Source organism: Ictalurus furcatus, chromosome 6, assembly GCF_023375685.1.
Source record: "Ictalurus furcatus strain D&B chromosome 6, Billie_1.0, whole genome shotgun sequence".
In the NCBI taxonomy this organism is placed as follows: domain Eukaryota; kingdom Metazoa; phylum Chordata; class Actinopteri; order Siluriformes; family Ictaluridae; genus Ictalurus; species Ictalurus furcatus.
The window spans coordinates 17,800,298-17,818,737 of NC_071260.1; the positions used below are offsets into that span (position 1 = coordinate 17,800,298).

Genomic DNA, 18,440 nt, shown 5'->3' on the forward strand with positions numbered 1-18,440 from the left:
TGGGTTCATGGATACAGCACAGGCATTGTTAGGTTCTTGTAGGTCATGTTATTGTAGAGTGCGATAACCGGTTTGATTGATGATTTCCAATGCTCCTACAGGCTGGATGCATCACACAGTAGAACAGCTAGGAGATAAAGCTAACAAAGACAGCTATGCTATTCAGTGTCTGCAGAAGTCTCTGGAAACAGATCCTGACTCTGGACAATCTTGGTACTTCCTGGGCAGGTACTAAACCCCTCCTCCTCACCCCACACCCATCCACACACACACACACACACACACACATGTACTTCTTGGTTTGGCAATTATTATTGTATTTGTTATTCACTGATATCAATATACTTATTATACAGATTCACACAGATGTTTTATTGACTTTATAGACTGTCAGATCCATAGTGTGCTGTGCATCTTGTAGCTGACGTAATATTGTTGGGTAATGCTAGTCGTAATACGATAACTCACAGGATTGTATCATTCTTGAGACTATAACAACATAGAACTGTTGTATTTATGTTCAGTACCTTCACAGTAACTGTGAGCGCAAACCTCAGTTGGGTGATCATGCTGATCATGCTTTTCCCTTCTCACAGGTGCTACTCCAGTATTGGAAAGGTCCAGGATGCGTTTATTTCATACAGGCAATCCATTGATAAGTCAGAGGCTAGTGCTGATACTTGGTGCTCAATAGGGTAAGCACTGTGAAGGCATGATGTGTGGAAATGCAATATTACTTTTTTGTGTAATTGAGATGTCTGGAAGTCAGATTTGACCGTGAATTTCAACAGGAAAGTAACAACCCATGATAGATATAGTTTTGTAATGTTGCTGTAAGGCATATCTATTTGTGTGTGTGTGTGTGTGTGTGTGTGTGTGTGTGTGTGTGTGTATGTGTTTTGCTTGTATACAATTTGGCATTTAAAAAAATCTCTCTCTCTCAATCAACTGGTTATTTATAAGCTTGCATTTTTAGAACATCTTGAGATATTTACTATGTAAGCTCCTGTTGACTGCAATACCTATGCCCTTCATTGGGATTCCAGTTTTCTTAGTACCTTCCCACCTCCGTTTTCATGCCTGATCTCTTGTTCTCCCTTATGATTGTCTTCCCTTCTTACTGCTGGTCTTGTCCCCAGTGTGTTGTATCAGCAGCAGAACCAGCCGATGGATGCACTTCAGGCCTACATATGCGCAGTACAGCTGGATCACAGCCATGCAGCTGCCTGGATGGACCTGGGAACCCTCTATGAGTCCTGCAACCAGCCTCAAGATGCCATCAAATGCTACCTTAACGCCACCTGCAGCAAGTCCTGCTCTAACGTTACTGCCCTCACTGCCCGTATTAAATGCTTACAGGTACTAATCAATGTGTTAGACTATACTGATGTTTAATGTTAAACATTTTATGGGTCCTATTTGACATACAGATCATGTTTAGTGTTTTCTGTTCTAAACTGTGCATTGTGTATGTGTGCATTTTTATTTTATTTATTTATTTATTTATTTTTGTAATACCCGAGCTGTTTCCAAGCCTTTGCCATTACCATCTTTACTTTCCAACATACTTCCATTACATGACCTGGAATGTTTGATTATAAAATATGTAGATTCATGTATGGAGCGCTTTTTTCCTCTCTCTCTCTTTTTAAAAAAATAATCAACCACTTATAAATCCAACTGTGATTTTTACACATCTTTTCTAGGCTCAGTTGTGTAATCTACAACAAAGTAGTCTACAGAGTAAAAGTAAAATGCTCCCTAGTATTGAGGAGGCATGGAGCCTACCAATTCCAGCAGAGCTTACCTCCAGACAGGGAGCCCTGAACACAGCACAGCAGGTGAGAACAGCTCAGCTAGACGGGCCTGTAGACATCCACCCCACTTCCCACACCCTTTTCTGAGGATTCTAGAAGGTTCATATATTTAGTACGATATTAATGCTAAACAAATATGTATTTCTCTAAGAGCTTTAGATATATCCTTTTGATAATGTTTTAATATATACTAATACTTATATCACACTTTGAACACCTTCAGTGTTTGCACATAAACATTACAATTTCACTTGAAACGTTTTTATGAGTACTATGGTATTTTCAAATCGTATTGGGCGAACGTTGTGTAATAATTATTTATAACACAGCTCAGACAGAAGTGCTAGCAGCAAGTCAATTCACAGGTTTATATTAATGAACTCCTTGTAAATACGTAATCATTTCGGTAGTATCTGCTCGTTCTGTGGGACTTGTATCTTGAATGTTCCACATAATCTAAACTAATAATAAACAGATTATATCATTTGTTATTTAGCAAAGGGGGAAAAAAAACATCATTGATATTTGTGAAGTTCTCTGTAAGGAGGTGTTTCTTTAACACGTGGAAGAAGTCTCAGTGTTAGCAGTTTATAAAGGTCAGGAAGTTTTCCTCCATGGGAGAGAGTTGTGGACAGAGGGCTTTGTGGTTTCTGGTTTCTCAAGAACGTGACAAGAAATGAACGTCTATAGCTGATCAACATAAATGATAACGTGAACTAAGATATGTTCCATGGCATTAAACGCGACTATAAACAGTTCAATTGGATTGCGTTTGAGTCTTTTATTTATTTTATTTATTTATTTTTTAATTAAAAATGGCTGCAGATTGCAAACAATTCGGGACATGCTGCTTCACGCCATGTTTTATTCTTTACACTAATTTGTAATCCATGGTTCAATCTTTGATGATTTAACAATTTAATTTTATTTGACTGTTGACTTCATCAGCACAACAGCTCACTCACTCATATCATTCATCATTACTGTTCATGGGATCCACATGAACAGAAAATAATGACCAATGCACTAGATCAGTTGGAGGTCTGTGGTGAATGCAGCATTTGTGAATGTCGAGGGACAATTATTAGGAGACTGGTGTAAACAAACTCCCTGTTCTTATTAACTTTTTTCCTTGAGCAGCTGTTTGACATTGAAGTGTTCGGTATCAACGTTTCCTGGAAAATTGTGTTAATATGCTTGGATTTCATTGGTCATGTCACTGTTCCATTATTCCTACCCAGAAAAAAAAAATTGATGCAAGGCTTGGAAAATCTATGAAAAGGAAACCTTGGGATTAAAATCTTGCTTTTTGTTTTAACCCCCAGTGGCTTCCAAAATTAAGCTAGTCCTTTTGTAAATGGTTTAGAGAGACTATGTAGACACATTCCAGTAAACTCCTTTGCTGTATGAACGCCTCCAAGCTGCTGTCTTGTACTTTTTACCCATAGCAAGCAGGAAAATCTCATCAGCGTGGTGAAGGTCAGTCCCAGCTCCCAGCACAGACACTGCCTCCACACATGCGCTCTAAGTCAGTTGACCAGTCGAGTCCTAGCAAGCGGAAGAGGACTACTAGTCCATCCAAGGTACAGAAGAACATCATATGTAGTTTAGCATTGTTCAAAACTTTTTATGTAGCCCTAACAGCATGTTTTCCCTCATTCAACAAATGCACAGAGTTCAGGTGACATCTGTACCAACAATCCAGTCCAGCAGCAAGTTCCAAACTGGTACCTAACTCCCCAGAAGATTCAGGTTGGTAGAATGAACTTTTGCTGTTTTGTTGTCGTCCCCCCCACCCGGAACTGTATAATGTACACATTAGCAGAATTTGACAAGCTCCTTCCTTTGTACTCTCAGCTCCTGGAACAGTTGCGGGCTAACAGGGCAAACCTGAAGCCAATGCAGCTTCAAATGTTAGACCATTTGGAAAAACAATTCATTCTTATGCAGCAGCATCAGCAGGTGTGTATGCTGTTACAAACAAATAAACGCCTGCATTGCCTAATTCTGCATATCCTGTTTTTGTTTAATCTTTATTAATTTCTGGACTGTAGTATTGTAAACATTTAAAGACTTTGTTTCATCTTCTTTGAACAGATGAGATTGAATGCTGCTGGCGAAATACGGCCCACCTTATCCAATGGCCCTTGTCCAAAAAGTGACCCATCACTGCCTGATTCAAAATCGCTCCCATCACCGCGCCATACACCAGTTGCGCTCTCCAACGCCCCAAACACCACTCCGCCCTCATTTCGGACACCCTGCACCCTTCAGCCAATGGCCAATGGACCTATTCCTGCGAGCCCCTCCCCCTGCAGTACTGCTGGAGCCCTGGCTAACACGGAGAAAAACTCTGTGGGCAATAATCACTTACCAGGGCCAGGGAGCAATGGAAATGTGCCTTACCTGCAGCAAAACGCACTACCTCGTAACTGTGCAACCCCTACCAGCAGCAGCAGCACAATGAATGATCAGCTGTGGAAAAGCCAACATGTCAGTCCCACTCAGGTAAGAGAACCCACTCACATTTTTCTGTAAGTGGTCTGGCAAAATTTGTATTTTTTTTTTCTCCTAATGGCAGGAATATTACCTTGTCAGTTATCACCCCAAAGCTACTGGGATGGTTCTTTTATTTATAACTGCTGTTCTTTTTTCTTGTGCTTTTGACAGGGGCTTAACAAAAGTCCGGGTTCGCATTTAGCAGGTCCCAATGGTGAGCGGCCACTTTCTTCCACAGGGACGTCTCCACCTTCCTGCACTAGCGTTCCAAATGAGTGTGGATATTCTGCACAGGAGGCTCTCAATCCCCTTCCCTCTCCCCCGGTCCCTCACTCCTCTACCTCAGGTGGACAACAAGGCCCTGCTCCGACCAAAGAGAGCATGCCTTCCTCAAATGGGCATTTGGCGGGAATGCCCAACAGCACTGCCACTGCAGGACGGCCTAATCACGTCCATCAGGGCCTGGCAGGTGCTGCTGTGCCCGAACTCTGCTCACCAGCTCAACTCAGTCCAGACAATCTTCCGCTCTCAGCCTTGCTTATGAGAAAAGCCAATAGTAATGATGTTAGTAAAGACAGTGGGGTAGTTGCTCTTGGCACAACAGTTAACAGCATTCACCTACAAATGAGCTCTAAGACGCAGGAGAATTCTGTGGCTTCATCACCCTGCTCGGCCATGTCTACAGCCACACCTTCGCCCAAATCCACAGAGCACAACAGCGCTGGCAGCCTTAACAGTCCCAGGCTCAATGGGAAAGGCTTGGAGGACTCACAAAGCCCAATGAAGGTTGATTCTCCTTTAGTCTGCTCTAAAGCTCCAACACCTTCGCTTGTTCCGTGGGCATCCGTCTCCATCTACCCAAGCTCCAGGGAGGTGCTTAAAGCCTGCAGGTGGGCACCAACAACAGTCATGAAATGACTGAAAATGTTCAAGCTTGTTGCTCCTTGGACCAGGCAGCGTATAAAATTGCCCGGTCGGAGGAGCTTATCATGTTACTTCTTATTGTGAGTTTCACAGTAGCAGGACATGTTTCAGTCCATAGAGGGTATATGAAGTGAAGAACGCATTCAACTGCAGGAGACTCAAACACATTATATAATTTAGGGATTCAACTAAGGATATTTAGATAATCGATAAATTAATGTGGATTATTTTATAAATACAGTGAATTATTAAATATTTATCATTATCAACCAATACTACAGAACTCATAACTAGGCTTAATTAAATAGCACATCACTGACTACAATATTGTTAAAGTGCTAAAGCCGAAGTGTGGGTGTGTATCACACGTGAAATGCATCTGAAAAAATATGTACACCCCATGGAGGATCTTTTATTTTTTCTAAATACACATTTGGACAAGCAAACATTTGATCCTCTTTGAAACGGTGCCTATTAATAAAGTCGATACACTCCGTCAAATGACACACAAAATTGACATTTTGTAGTAATTTACACAATTTAAATTAACAAAAAATGTCAGTCACATGGAAAAAGTAAGTACACCTTCAAATCCAAAAAATTGGAGAAACCGGCATAGGAAGAGTTCTATAAGGCCTTTTTTTAAAAAAAGAAAAAAAAAAAAGGTTGTGGATGCTTTTGAGTCTGGCAAGGGATTTCCAAATTATTTGAAATACACCATTCCATTGTAAGGAAAGTCCTCTACAAGTGGCGCAGATTTCAAATGACAGCAAATTCAGCCCAAGAGCTGACTGTCTGATGCAAAAAGAAGTCTTCAGGAACTTCACATCTTACAACTGTTGGTGTCAAAGTGCATGCTTCTTCAATCAGAAAGAGATTAAACAAATTTGACCTGCATGGGAGGCATGCCAGGAGAAAGCCTTGGCTGTCTTAAAAAAAAAAAAAAAAAAAAAACATTGGCAAACTGTAGTCTTACACTAATGAACATATAGGCAAAGACCAGGCCTTTTGGAATAATGTGCTCTGGACAGACGAATCAAAGATAGAGTTGTTTGGCCACAGTTACAGCAGACATGTTTGGCGCTGACCAAAGACAGCTTTTCAGGAGAAGCACCTCACACCAACTGTGAAGCAGGAGGTGGAAATGTTATGGTTTCCTAATTTTCATTCTTTTGTTCAAGTAAATCAACTTTATTAATAGCACAGCTTGAAAGATAATCAAATGTTTACTTGCCCAGATATGTCAAAAAAAGACAACAGTTTCCATGGGGTGTACTTATTTTTTGAATATAAAGATGTAATTTTTTTTTGTAAGACCTGATAATTTACTGCCATTTTGTGTAATTCACTGCAGTAGAAGTGTTTAAATTGGAAAGGTGTTTTTCTCACCTTCTTCAGGCACCTTGGGAAAAATGGTGTATCCACGAGTAGCATTTTATTGGACAGATGTCCCCCTCCAAGGGTTCCTCCTTCACCCTTCCCTCCACTACCAAAGGACAAACTCAACCCCCCTACCCCTAGTATTTATGTGAGTATATCATGTTCTTTTGTGCTTGGTTGTTGACATGTTGGTAATCATTTATGCAATTGTTGTCTTGGCTCATGTCTTGGACATAATCCATGACAATTTGGTCCTGTGAGAAATGATGGTTTAAGAAGACGTGTCTTAAGGTTTTAGAAGACTCTTACAATCAATCAAACAAAACACCAGCACATACAGTTGCAATGAAAATTATTCAACCCCACATTGCAAATGAGGTTTGTCAGAATTTACAGACTTTCAGCTGTTTGCAATGAACAAATCAAACAAAAGTAATCGAAATAGTTCAAATAGTTTTGCCTTCTCAGAAATCTGGTTGCAGCTGTTGATGGCTTCCTTTTTCTGCCCCGTCCAGGTATTTCATGTATTTCTTCCCGTAGCCAGTTCAGGTATTTCATGTGTTCCAGCTCAAGCACACCTGGTACAACTAATGTAGCCTTTGATTAGTTGCATCAGGTGTGCTTGAGACAACACCTGTTTTACGTATTTGTGCTGTTGTGAGGGATTTTATTCAGGGGGTTGAATAATTTTGAGAATGGAGAAGTCATTATAAGTTGCATTTTCAGTTGAATTTGGGGAAACCACTTGAAGCATTCATTGTGTTGAACTATTTCAACTGCTTTTGTTTAATTTGTTTATTGCAAACAGCTGAAAGTCTGTAAATTCTGACGATAAACCTGATTTGTGTAAGGTATCATTTAAGTTTAGCGGACATTTAGATAGTCGGTGAATATAAATTCAACAAAGTACAATAATTAAATATTAGAAATTTTAATTGAATGTAATTTAACAGTTTTATTAATTTAACACAAGTTTTTATGTTTCACTATATCTAAGTAACTGCATCCAGTTGAAAACCATCCTGATACAGGCTTCAAGAGATGATATTGTCACAAAAAATATAACATTTTAATACATTTATTTTGTAATAGCAAATTGAGCCACCGCAATGTCAATGCATTGTATTGTAAGAAAATTAGATCAGAATTTATAATATAATATGTGCAATTTTCTCCTATTATTTACGTTATTGTAATAATTTCATAAATGTACAGTGCCCTCCACTAATATTGGCACCCTTGGTAAATATGAGCAAAGAAAGCTGTGAAAAATTGTCTTTATTGTTTAACCTTTTGATCCTTTGTTTAAAGAATTCACAAAAATACTCTGCTCTCATGGATATCAAACAATTGCAAACAAAACACAGGTTTATTAAAAAAAAAAAAAAAAAAGTTGTTAAATACAAGTGTGCAACAATTATTGGCACCCTTTTAGTCAATACATGGTGCTACCTCCCTTTGCCAAGATAACAGCTCTGAGTCTTCTCCTATAATGCCTGAGGAGGTTGGAGAATACATGGCAAGGGTTCGGAGACCATTCCTCCATACACAATCTCTCCTGATCCTTCAAATTTTGAGGTCCATGCTGGTGGACCCTCCTCTTACATATTACTTTTATGGCATTTGGCAGACGCCCTTATCCAGAGCGACTTACATTTCTCATTTATACATATGTGCAGTTGAGGGTTAAGGGCCTTGCCCAAGGGCCCAATAGTGGCAGCTTGGTAGTACGACCTTCTGATCAGTAGCCCAACGTCTTAACTACTGAGCTACTACCTCTTCAGTTCACCCCACAGGTTTTCTATGGGTATCAAGTCAGGGGATTGGGATGGCCATGGCAGGACCTAGATTTTGTGGTCTGTAAACCATTTGTGTTGATTTTGATGTGTGTTTTGGATCATTGTCCTGCTGGAAGATCCAACCACTGCCCATTATAAGCTTTCTGGAAGAGGCAGTCAGGTTTTCATTTGATTAATAGTCCATGATGTCATGTATCCTAACAAAATATTCAGGTCCTCTGGCAGAAAAACAGCCCCAAAACATTAAAGAGCTGCCACCACCATATTTAACCGTGGTGTTTATTGCCAAACAGCTCTATTTTGGTTTCGTCTGACCATAGAACCCGATCCCATTTGAAGTTCCAATGGGCAAACTGAAGATGCTTGAGTTTGGTTTTTGGATGAGACATTATATATCCATGAGAGCAGAGTATTTTTGTGAAACTCTGGTGTAGGTATATACGTCAGTCTGCGGTAACTGCCCTTTGGATGGCTACTCTACAGGTTTGCTGTGAATTCTGGATAGTGTATAAATGTTGAGCAGTAGTGTATAACAGGCTGTTTCTGTATAATTTTTATTATAAGTTCACGAGGGCCAAAAGAAACAAGACTCTAGGCCGGATTTTCCCTGCAGGCCTTGTGTTTGACACGTGTCCCATAACATTTCCTTCTGATTAGCTTATCTTTTTGGATTTAAGCAAGCATGCTTTGAGGCAGTCAAGTTTCCACTCACATACTTTGTCCTCAGTATGCAATTACCTCTGGTGTTACTGCCTTGTATATAAGAAGAGGTACAGCTCATAATGAATATTAAATAGAAATATAGCAATACACTTCAGAGAAGCAAAAATCATCTTGTCCGTATTTTGTATCGTAAAAATTCAACAATGAATTTCTCATACCTAATGAAAACATCAGCAAGACCATATAACAACATCTGAAGTTTGGTTAAATGGTGAAGTTCAATGTATTCTATACAAACACAACAGAGCAAATTGCATTAGTGAGCACCTGAGGAGGAAGTATGCCTGTTCAAGTGTCTGTTTCCAGAAGGCAAGTTGACTAGTGTTAACATAGCCATCAATAAAACATTTGATTATACACTGATCAGCCATAATTTTAAAACCACCTGCCTAATATTGTGTAGGTCCCCATTGTGCTACCAAAACAACTCTGACTCATCAAAGCATGGACTAGACAAGACCTCTGAAGGTCTGCTGTGGTATCTGGCACAAAGATGTTAGCAGCAGATCCTTTAAGTCCTGTAAGATGTAAGGTGGGGCCTCCTTGGATCAGACTTGTTTGTCCATCTCACAGATGCTCGATTGGGTTGAGACCTGGGGAATTTGGAGGCCAAATCAACACCTTGAACTCATTCATGTTCCTCAAACCATTCCTGAGCAGTTTTTGCAGTGTGGCAGGGCACATTATCCTGCAGAAGGAGCCCACTGTCATTATGGAATACTGTTGCCATGAAGGAGTGTTTAAGTTTAGGAAGGTGGTATGTGTCAAAGTAACATCCACATGAATACCAGAACCCAAGGATTCCTAGCAGAACATTTCCCAGAGCATCACGCTCCTCCGCTGGCTTGTTTTCTTCACATAGTGCATCCTGGTGCCATCTCTTCTGCAGTTAAGTGACAAACACACACCTAGCTATCCCCACGATGTAAAAGAAAACATCATTCATTAGACCAGGCCACCTTTTTCCATTGCTCCATGATCCAGTTCTGATGCTCACATTTTGGTGGCAGCTACACAGCCCCATACGTGGCAAGCTGTGATGCACTGTATGTTCTGACACCTTTCTATCGTAGCCAGAATTAACTTTTTCAACAATTTGTGCTACAGTAGCTCTTCTGTGGCAAAGGACCAGGCGGGCTAGTCTTCATTCCTCACACACATCGGTGAGCCTTGGGCCCCCATAACCCTGTCGCCAGTTCGCCAGTTGTCCTTCCTTGGACCCCTTTTGTGGGTACTAACCACTGCATACTGGGAACACCCCACAAGACTTGACATTTTGGAGATGCTTTGACCCAGTCGTCTAGCCATCGCAATTTGACCCTTGTCAAAGTTGTCAATCCTTACGCTTGCCCGTTTTTCCTGCTTCCAACACATCAACTTCGAGATGTGACTGTTCACTTGCTGCCTAATATAACCCACCCCTTGGTGGGTACCAGAGTCACCTGTCAGTGGTATTAATGTTTTGGCTGATCAGTGTATTTTAATTGGAAAAATTGCTTATTACTGAAGTCCCCATGAAAGCTGTATTTTCAAGAATGTGCTAGGAATCACTGTCTGGAGCAGTAGTAAACCCAGTGGATTTGTTGATCATTTCTCGTTTATCCCCATGGTCTGTCATTCATCATAAAGGTTAATACTGTACCCTAAGTCTGTAAGTAAAAAAAAAAAAATTAATGTGGTCATCAGAAATGTGACTTGGTAACTACCCAGAGCTTATCATTTTTACATCTGTCAATCATTTACACAAGCATTTTTGCTTTTCCTCTTTTATTGTTTGGTGTTTATACAGATAAAAGGATCTGTTTGTACAATGAACCTGTTTACTATCATTTGTGCTCTGCTGTTGGTTTCTTTGATGAAATTATTAATTTTTCCTTTTGTTATAGAATATTGAGGTTAGAGCCTTAGTGAAGATAAAATTCAAGATTAAGCCAAGTGCTTTTTGATACTACATAAGTTAGGAAAAATGAAAACTGTAAGGTTATGGCATGGCACAACAGGATTTCTGCTCGGCGTAAAACCAGGCAAATGTTATTTGAAACCATTGAACCATACGTTTAGAGGAAGTGGGGAAGAGTATTGGGTTAGGCATGATTTTGTACGTCATACTTCCCTCAGCAAATTGGGTCTCACTGCATGTTGCCTATTGGAAAAGTCACAATCAAAAGGAAAAGTCTCATAACATGGCAGCATTTGTTTATTTAAAAAACTTTGGGTTTAAATCTTGTTTTTAAACTTCCCACAGTTGGAGAGCAAGAGGGATGCGTTCTTTCCCCCACTTCACCAGTTCTGCACTAATGCGTCCAACCCTGTTACAGTTATCCGAGGCCTTGCTGGAGCACTTAAGCTGGGTACGTGAACCTGTGTTTCTGGGTTTGTATGTCTGTGTCTGTTTGAAGTTTTTTCTGTGGCCTTAAGCACATACCACTCTTGATTATTTGATGTGCTAAAGAGTAGCCATTTTGGGAAGCAGCTGAGTGTGTATTAATTGTTGGGTGGTTTAATTACAAGTCTGAGAGCTTGGGAAATATTTAGCTGTTTGAAGCTGCCAGTGAGTGTGGGCATCTTGCTGCGTGTGTTTCGACTGTTATCAGATCATACAAGGCAACAGCACCACCTGTAAGCTAAAACTGACATTACAGGTAACATCTCAAAAAGCAAAACAGGTACATTTTGATAGGTCCGTCAGCAGCACTTCCCACATTTAAGGTGTGCATTTTGAGTGGTGGTCATGAGCTCTGATTTTTGCCACTAAGGGAATTTTTTTATTTTAATATATGATAATACATAATATGTCAAAATATGCCCGTATATACACCAATATCTTTGAGACAGATATTACATAATTAGTGTCCTTGAAATTGCAGTGAGTACCTGTCATCTCCTCTGTCTGCTGATTTCATTATACTCCTCACATAATTGGCTGCCTGGCATTTCTCCAGATGTGCGTTCACTTGAACCCATTCACATGCTTTAATACCATGCTGCCAACTTGTCATACTGCCAGTGCTTTATTATTCTGTGCAATTCAGTTTGTGTTTTTCAGCTTGAGACGGTTTATTGGTTTTGAAAAACTTATTTTGCTACGAGGTTTAAATCTTTGAATGGGGTACTCTCGTTACCTGGGTGTATTAAGGGAGACAGCTAATTACATGCTTTACTCTCCATTCCTCTCTCCTCTCTCTTGTGCCTCAGACCTTGGTCTATTCTCCACTAAGACCTTGGTGGAGGCCAACCCAGATCACCTGGTGGAAGTGAGAACTCAGTTTTCTCAGCCCACTGACGAGAACTGGGATGTAACTGGCACCAGGAAGACATGGCGCTGCGAGAGTAGCCGATCTCATACCACTATCTCCAAGTATGCGCAGTACCAGGCCTCCTCTTTCCAGGAGTCTCTGCGTGTAAGTACCACCTGCTCTTACGCCATTAGGGTTGCATGTTTGAGTGAATGTTGTGCCTTTTTTTTTTTTTTGGTTTTTTTTTATGTTGTGTGTTTTTTTTTTTTTTTTTTTTTTTTTTTTTTTTTTAAAGTAAAGGTCATTAGTCTCCGTTTCACCAGTTTGATATCTATTCTTGTTCCAAAGCTCCGTTCCATTAACTATTTAGCCAACCAGCCTCTACAAACATGTGCATGGGCAATTAAATCTTTTAGTGTTCTGTTTAAAATCACAATTGTCACTATTTGCTGTTGCCACATATATTCAAGTCAAGTTTTCATTAAATAACATGACCTCGGTCTGCTTTCTAAAAATGATGTTATGTATTATATAATGATAATTATATACATATCATCCAGTGTATATAATTTAAAAATAAGTAAGTGAATTTAGGTGATGCTGACTCAAGTAATTACTCTCTGATATGTTGTCACATGGCCAGAACATGATGCTGCCTCATAAGCATTTGTAAAGTCCCCACCAGCCCCAACCTAACTGTTCCTGACCACGTATTTGGCTCATTAGTAGAGAACGTCTGTCAGATTGAGCCAGAACAGGGAGACAAAGGAAACATCTGTAGCAGTAGATGTGGAACCAACTCTGAAATAAGAGTTGTGGATCAGCTCAGCAGAGCCAAGCATCAGGCCTAGTGTCTTCATGATGTCCAAAGGCTTTGTTATTAGGCTTAGCATACTAGGGGGGAAAAAAGTTTTTGATAACACTAGACGGTTTATCTGTTTTGTAGAACGGCAAAGCAGAAGACTCTGTAGTAAGTTAACCTGTTTTACCGGTAGCCAAAAAATTGCATTTTTGTCTGTTTTGGGGTACCTATGTTCAGCATTGATTTGTTTTGTGATATCACACACCACAGTAGTGGTTAATGGCTCATATGAAAGTATACACTTAAGACTTTAAGAATTAGCAGTTATTTCAAGTATTTCTTCTTTGACCTAGCCTACCTGGGGCAATATATTCAGAATTCTTTTTTTAATTATAAGAAAAATTATTTACTTTTAACACAAATGTTATATCTTCACAGCAAATGTTGATGATAACCCCATTCCTGGTCTCAAAGATGACCCAAGTACTTGTCCATGAACACCCAAAATATGAGGAAGTTATCTTTAACCACTAAAATAGTGTGTAAGGTTATCCAAACACAAAAACCTCTCCAAATGGCACCAAACATCTCTAAATGACACAAAACCTCTCTAAATGGCCCAAAGCCTTTAAAAATTGCAGACTTCTAGAAATAGCAAACATTTTTTTTTTTTTTTAGAAAAGGCACAAAATAACCTCTCCAAAAGGCACCAAACCTCTCCAAATGGCACAAAATGAAAACAAATGGCAGTAGCATGACCTCTGTTACACAATGTGTAATTTCACACACACAAAATTCGAAACATACTTATAAAATATAATGTTTATTAAAAATAGTGCCAGAGCCCCAGGTGAATGAGCACTTGCTCTCCGAATGGCTCAAATGATAGACACATGAGTGACCCCTCTCCTCTGACTTCTCTGGGGGGTAGATAGAGCCCCTCAACTCAATCCACATAGTCTTCCTCCAAAAAAAAAAAAAAAAAAAAAGAGCCACTCGGAAATAACTGCTTCAGAAGCTGTGACGCATTGAGGCTTTTTCGGGAGCACGCCACCTCTATAAGACACCGATAAATTGCACGCTGACCGAAAACCAGTAGAAAACTAGCGATCAGAAAAACTATGCAAAAACCTGCTGTATAAAGATTTGCTGGAAGACCGCTAGAGCGGAGCTGCCATTTCCTGATAGTTTCTCTGCACGGCCCTGTAGCGCTGTGCTGATTGGCCTGTACCCACTGACACACAACTCAAGACGCACGCGTAAAAGGTTTGGTTGTGCTGATTACGCATTTGATTTTCTCAGCCTCTGAGTGGTCAATCATGTCGAGTTTGGGCTTGTTTGAAAGCTAGAAGTATCTACAATTGGTCCAAGTGGGTGCCAATCAAGTTAGACTGCCCGATTAAAATTTAGGAGGTGGGTTGTTCAGCATAGCCAAAGCAGATTAGTGTTTTTTAGATGGTGTCTCAATTCAGTTTAATTACTAATTTCCAGAGTGGTGGGATACCAAAACACTTAATGCCTTTTGAAGAGGACATTTGTGACTAAATATGGAGCATTGCATTTGTTTTCTTCAATAAAGCTGATGGACTTTATACCAATGGAAATATGCATGATTTATAAAACCGCAAGTGAACTGGATTTTCGTCTATGTAGGTAATGTAAGGTAGTAAACGTTTACAAGTCCGATCTTTGGTTTAAATGTTATTTTATTGTGGCAGTTGTATATGGTGTTTTACTATCAAAAAAGCTTTAGTTGTGCTCTCCGAATTATCTTTGTCTGTGTTTTCGTGGAGAGATGTGAATTGTTTGCCCAGCAGGGAGCTCAAACTCCGCCCCTTTCCCATCCCCCTGCTCACCAGCAGTTCAGCACACAGACATAAAACTGTACACACAGAAAGCCACAAGTGTCCTGACTAATCTTGTACCAGAACTGCGGTGATACAATAATTCATTTGTTTATACTATTTGAAAATGTCCGATAAGTCGTTTTCCATTCCGCCGGTGGAATGAACGCTAGTGTCGAGGCGAAAGGGGATAAAGACCATAAAGTAAACCAGTGACACCTGTGTTGAAGTGATTAGTCTGAATTGATAGCTTTCTTGTGAAATACCAAGTTAGTTTTCTTATTGTCTGGGGTACATTTCAGTCTAAGATGAAGGGATGGGCAAAAACAATGGAATGATTAACACTGAGGAGTATTAACAGATTTTGACTGATTATACTGTCCTGGTGGAAACTGTTGAGGTGATAAATGAATGACTGATTTGTTGTTGTTTGCTTTCTGCTTGGCTCCAATCTTCTTTGGAAGTTTTAATGTTTTGGTTGGCAATCACTGTTAAATAAATAAATATTTTTTTTTATAACCGTATCAAAAACTAAACTGCCACTGCAGACGGTCTTTAATTAGCTGTGCTTAAATTAGCACTAAACCTAGTTATAACGATAGTGGCTACAAACTCACATGTAGTTAATAGTTTAAACACCGTGACCACAACTAGTGATTGATTTGTGGTGATCATTGGTAATTAACATTGTTTGCCAAACAATTCTGTTAGCCGACTAGATGTCTATGAAATATGATTGTTAAATCAAAAGGTTAGCTGTTAGTGAGGCTGTAAGTATTAGTAGGGTCAGGCACTGATGTTGGGTGAGCAGGCCTGGCATGCAGTTTGCGTTCCAGTTCATCCCAGCGGTGTTCAGTGGGGTTGAGGTCCGGGTTCTGTGCAGGCCACCAGCGTTCTTCCCCATCAACCTTGGCAGACCATATCTTTATGAACCTTGCTTTGTGTACAGGGGGCATTATCATTCTGGAACAGGTTTGGACATCTTAGATCTAGTGAAGGGAAATTGTAATGCTACAGTATACAAAGCCATTCTAGATCAGTGGTCACCAGCCCTGTTCCTGTAGATCTACCTAAGACTTTCACTCCAACCATTATCGTGCCCACCTGACCATGTAATCATTGCCTTAAGAAGCTCTTGATCAACTTAACAGGTGTGTTTTAGATTTTGGTTGGAGATGAAACCTGCAGGAAGATGGATCTTCAGGAACAGGGTTGGTGACCACTGTTCTAGACAATTTTGTGCCTCCAGTTTGTGGCAAAGGTTTTGGAAGGCCAACCTGTGTGGGTTTTGGCCATATAATGTGTGGTAATAAAGCTCTTATCATTTGATCATATTATATCAATTGTTTGCCACTGTATTGCAAATGCTTTAAGCCCACTAAGAAGAATAGACTTGCCATGTTATGTTAAGTCACTTCAGAAACAGTCTCTCTTTCTTCCTTTACTTGCTCTGAGTGGCTTCTAAGACACAGGCTGTCCAAGGGCTGTCAAGATTTGTACAGTGTGTTTGTTTTAGTGATGTGGGGGGGAACCCACACATATACGCTGCATTTGACTTGCTTCTGAAGTTGGAAGTCGACGCTTGGAATAACATCATTTTTGACCTTTTGAGCTACCAAGGTGGAAGAAAATATGGATGCGCCTCTGTTCGCCTTTTGTTAGCAACAAGCAAGCCAGCTAACTATGATGAGTGCTGTACATTTTCCCCGAAACAGTGATCTGTATAGTCTGTGTTATAGATTTAAAAAACTGTCTGCATGTGGATTGATCTAAAGCAAATACTTGTGTATACAGCGTACTTCATTTAAAGGTTATTTATTTCTTACATTGTGCATGGCCATGTTGATTTGACGTCACACTCTGAACTTGTAACTGGGAGTTGAGAAGACCATCCTGAGTAGGAATACTGAGTTGAGGGGGCATTTTCGTAGTTTTTTCTGGTCCAAGGTCAGGAATTAAGAGTTACAACCTCTAGCCAAATGCAGCAATAATCTTGGTGCAAACCGATAGGACCTGGGGGGAAAAAACTCAAGCATGAGTGGCGTTTGCTGTAGATGACTTCTTATGGCATTGTTAAGACAGAGAGTGACCCCTGCTGTCTCTTCTCTGCCCCTTTTCAGTGTGGCTCGGGATATAACCCCACCCCCCTTTTAATTTTGACGAGACAAAGTACCATGTATTTTATTTGATAAACACTGCATAATGATTCTGTCTCTCTTTGACTCATTTTCAGGAGGAGAATGAAAAGAAAGGACAAAAGGAGCACTCGGACACAGAATCCGCTCCTGCAGAAAGGTATGGCTCAGCGTGCTCAAGACCATACAGGCCTTTGCAATCCTGTATCTCAAATGCATCCCAAATTTAAATAAAACTTTTGTATCTCTTTTTTTTTTCCTCTTTTCTTTTTTTTCTTTTCAGTTTGGTACGACGACGGAGAGGTCCCTTTAAGCATATCAAGTTTGGGACAAACATTGACTTGTCAGACGAGCGAAAGTAAGTGTGTTGACTGTGTTGAAAGGAAGGTCTTAATTCAGACCATTATCCTTTTTTTAATGCTTTAGTTAGTTAGCATTGTTTACATGCAGTAATTAAGCTGTCCCAGAACTTCACAACCATGTTCTGGAAATATGCTTGTGAGTCGTCCAGAGAAACCTGTAACCTGTGACACTACATACTTTGTTTATATCACAGTTGTAATTTACATTAAAAGAAACTAATTGTTGAAGGAATAAAAAAGAAACTTTTTTCACACGTATACATTACAGTATAGTGAAATTCTTTACTAAACATATCCCAGCTTTTTAGGAAGTGTTGGGGTCAGAGCATGTTGAAGGAGAATGGTGTGGGTAGTGTGTACACTTGTTAACCATGATTTTTTTTTTTTTATCACCTTTTCTCTGTGTGATGCAGATGGAAACTACAGCTGGCTGAGTTGAGTAAGCTGCCTGCATTTGCTCGCGTTGTTTCTGCAGGGAACCTGCTCACTCACGTGGGCCATACCATCCTGGGCATGAATACTGTCCAGCTCTATATGAAGGTCCCAGGCAGCAGGACACCAGGTCTGTGATGTCCACATACATACGCGCACACATTACTCGTGCAAGTGACTTATGCCATGCATGTACCATTGCATATATGTGATAAATATGTTACATGTTCAATATCTTTCAAATACTTACATGCCACTAATATTTTGATTCAGGTCATCAAGAAAACAACAATTTCTGTTCAGTCAACATTAACATCGGCCCAGGAGACTGTGAGTGGTTTGCTGTACCCGAGTCTTACTGGGGTGTTCTGAATGACTTTTGTGAGAAGTAAGTCAGTTAAAACTGTATACTGTTACTTAAGACATGAAATGATATAATGATTAGTCTTTTACTGTTTTACATAGAAACTTCATACACCATTATACG

At 39.9% G+C, this 18,440-nt stretch overlaps 1 protein-coding gene across 2 annotated transcripts in view; it reads left to right on the forward strand.

Moving 5' to 3' along the window:
- Positions 1 to 18,440, forward strand: part of kdm6a (lysine (K)-specific demethylase 6A) — a 49,438-nt gene that overhangs the window by 27,491 nt on the left and 3,507 nt on the right. The window contains exons 10-25 of one of the 2 annotated variants that reach the window (XM_053626825.1): positions 102 to 228; positions 597 to 695; positions 1,140 to 1,359; positions 1,707 to 1,841; positions 3,266 to 3,400; positions 3,492 to 3,569; positions 3,675 to 3,779; positions 3,915 to 4,325; positions 4,488 to 5,206; positions 6,639 to 6,768; positions 11,388 to 11,493; positions 12,338 to 12,543; positions 17,258 to 17,319; positions 17,443 to 17,517; positions 17,935 to 18,083; positions 18,227 to 18,341. In XM_053626825.1, the coding sequence (XP_053482800.1) occupies positions 102 to 228; positions 597 to 695; positions 1,140 to 1,359; positions 1,707 to 1,841; positions 3,266 to 3,400; positions 3,492 to 3,569; positions 3,675 to 3,779; positions 3,915 to 4,325; positions 4,488 to 5,206; positions 6,639 to 6,768; positions 11,388 to 11,493; positions 12,338 to 12,543; positions 17,258 to 17,319; positions 17,443 to 17,517; positions 17,935 to 18,083; positions 18,227 to 18,341 (2,872 nt within the window). The remainder of the gene's footprint in view (positions 1 to 101; positions 229 to 596; positions 696 to 1,139; positions 1,360 to 1,706; positions 1,842 to 3,265; positions 3,401 to 3,491; positions 3,570 to 3,674; positions 3,780 to 3,914; positions 4,326 to 4,487; positions 5,207 to 6,638; positions 6,769 to 11,387; positions 11,494 to 12,337; positions 12,544 to 17,257; positions 17,320 to 17,442; positions 17,518 to 17,934; positions 18,084 to 18,226; positions 18,342 to 18,440) is intronic. The other variant, XM_053626826.1, reaches the window with a different exon arrangement.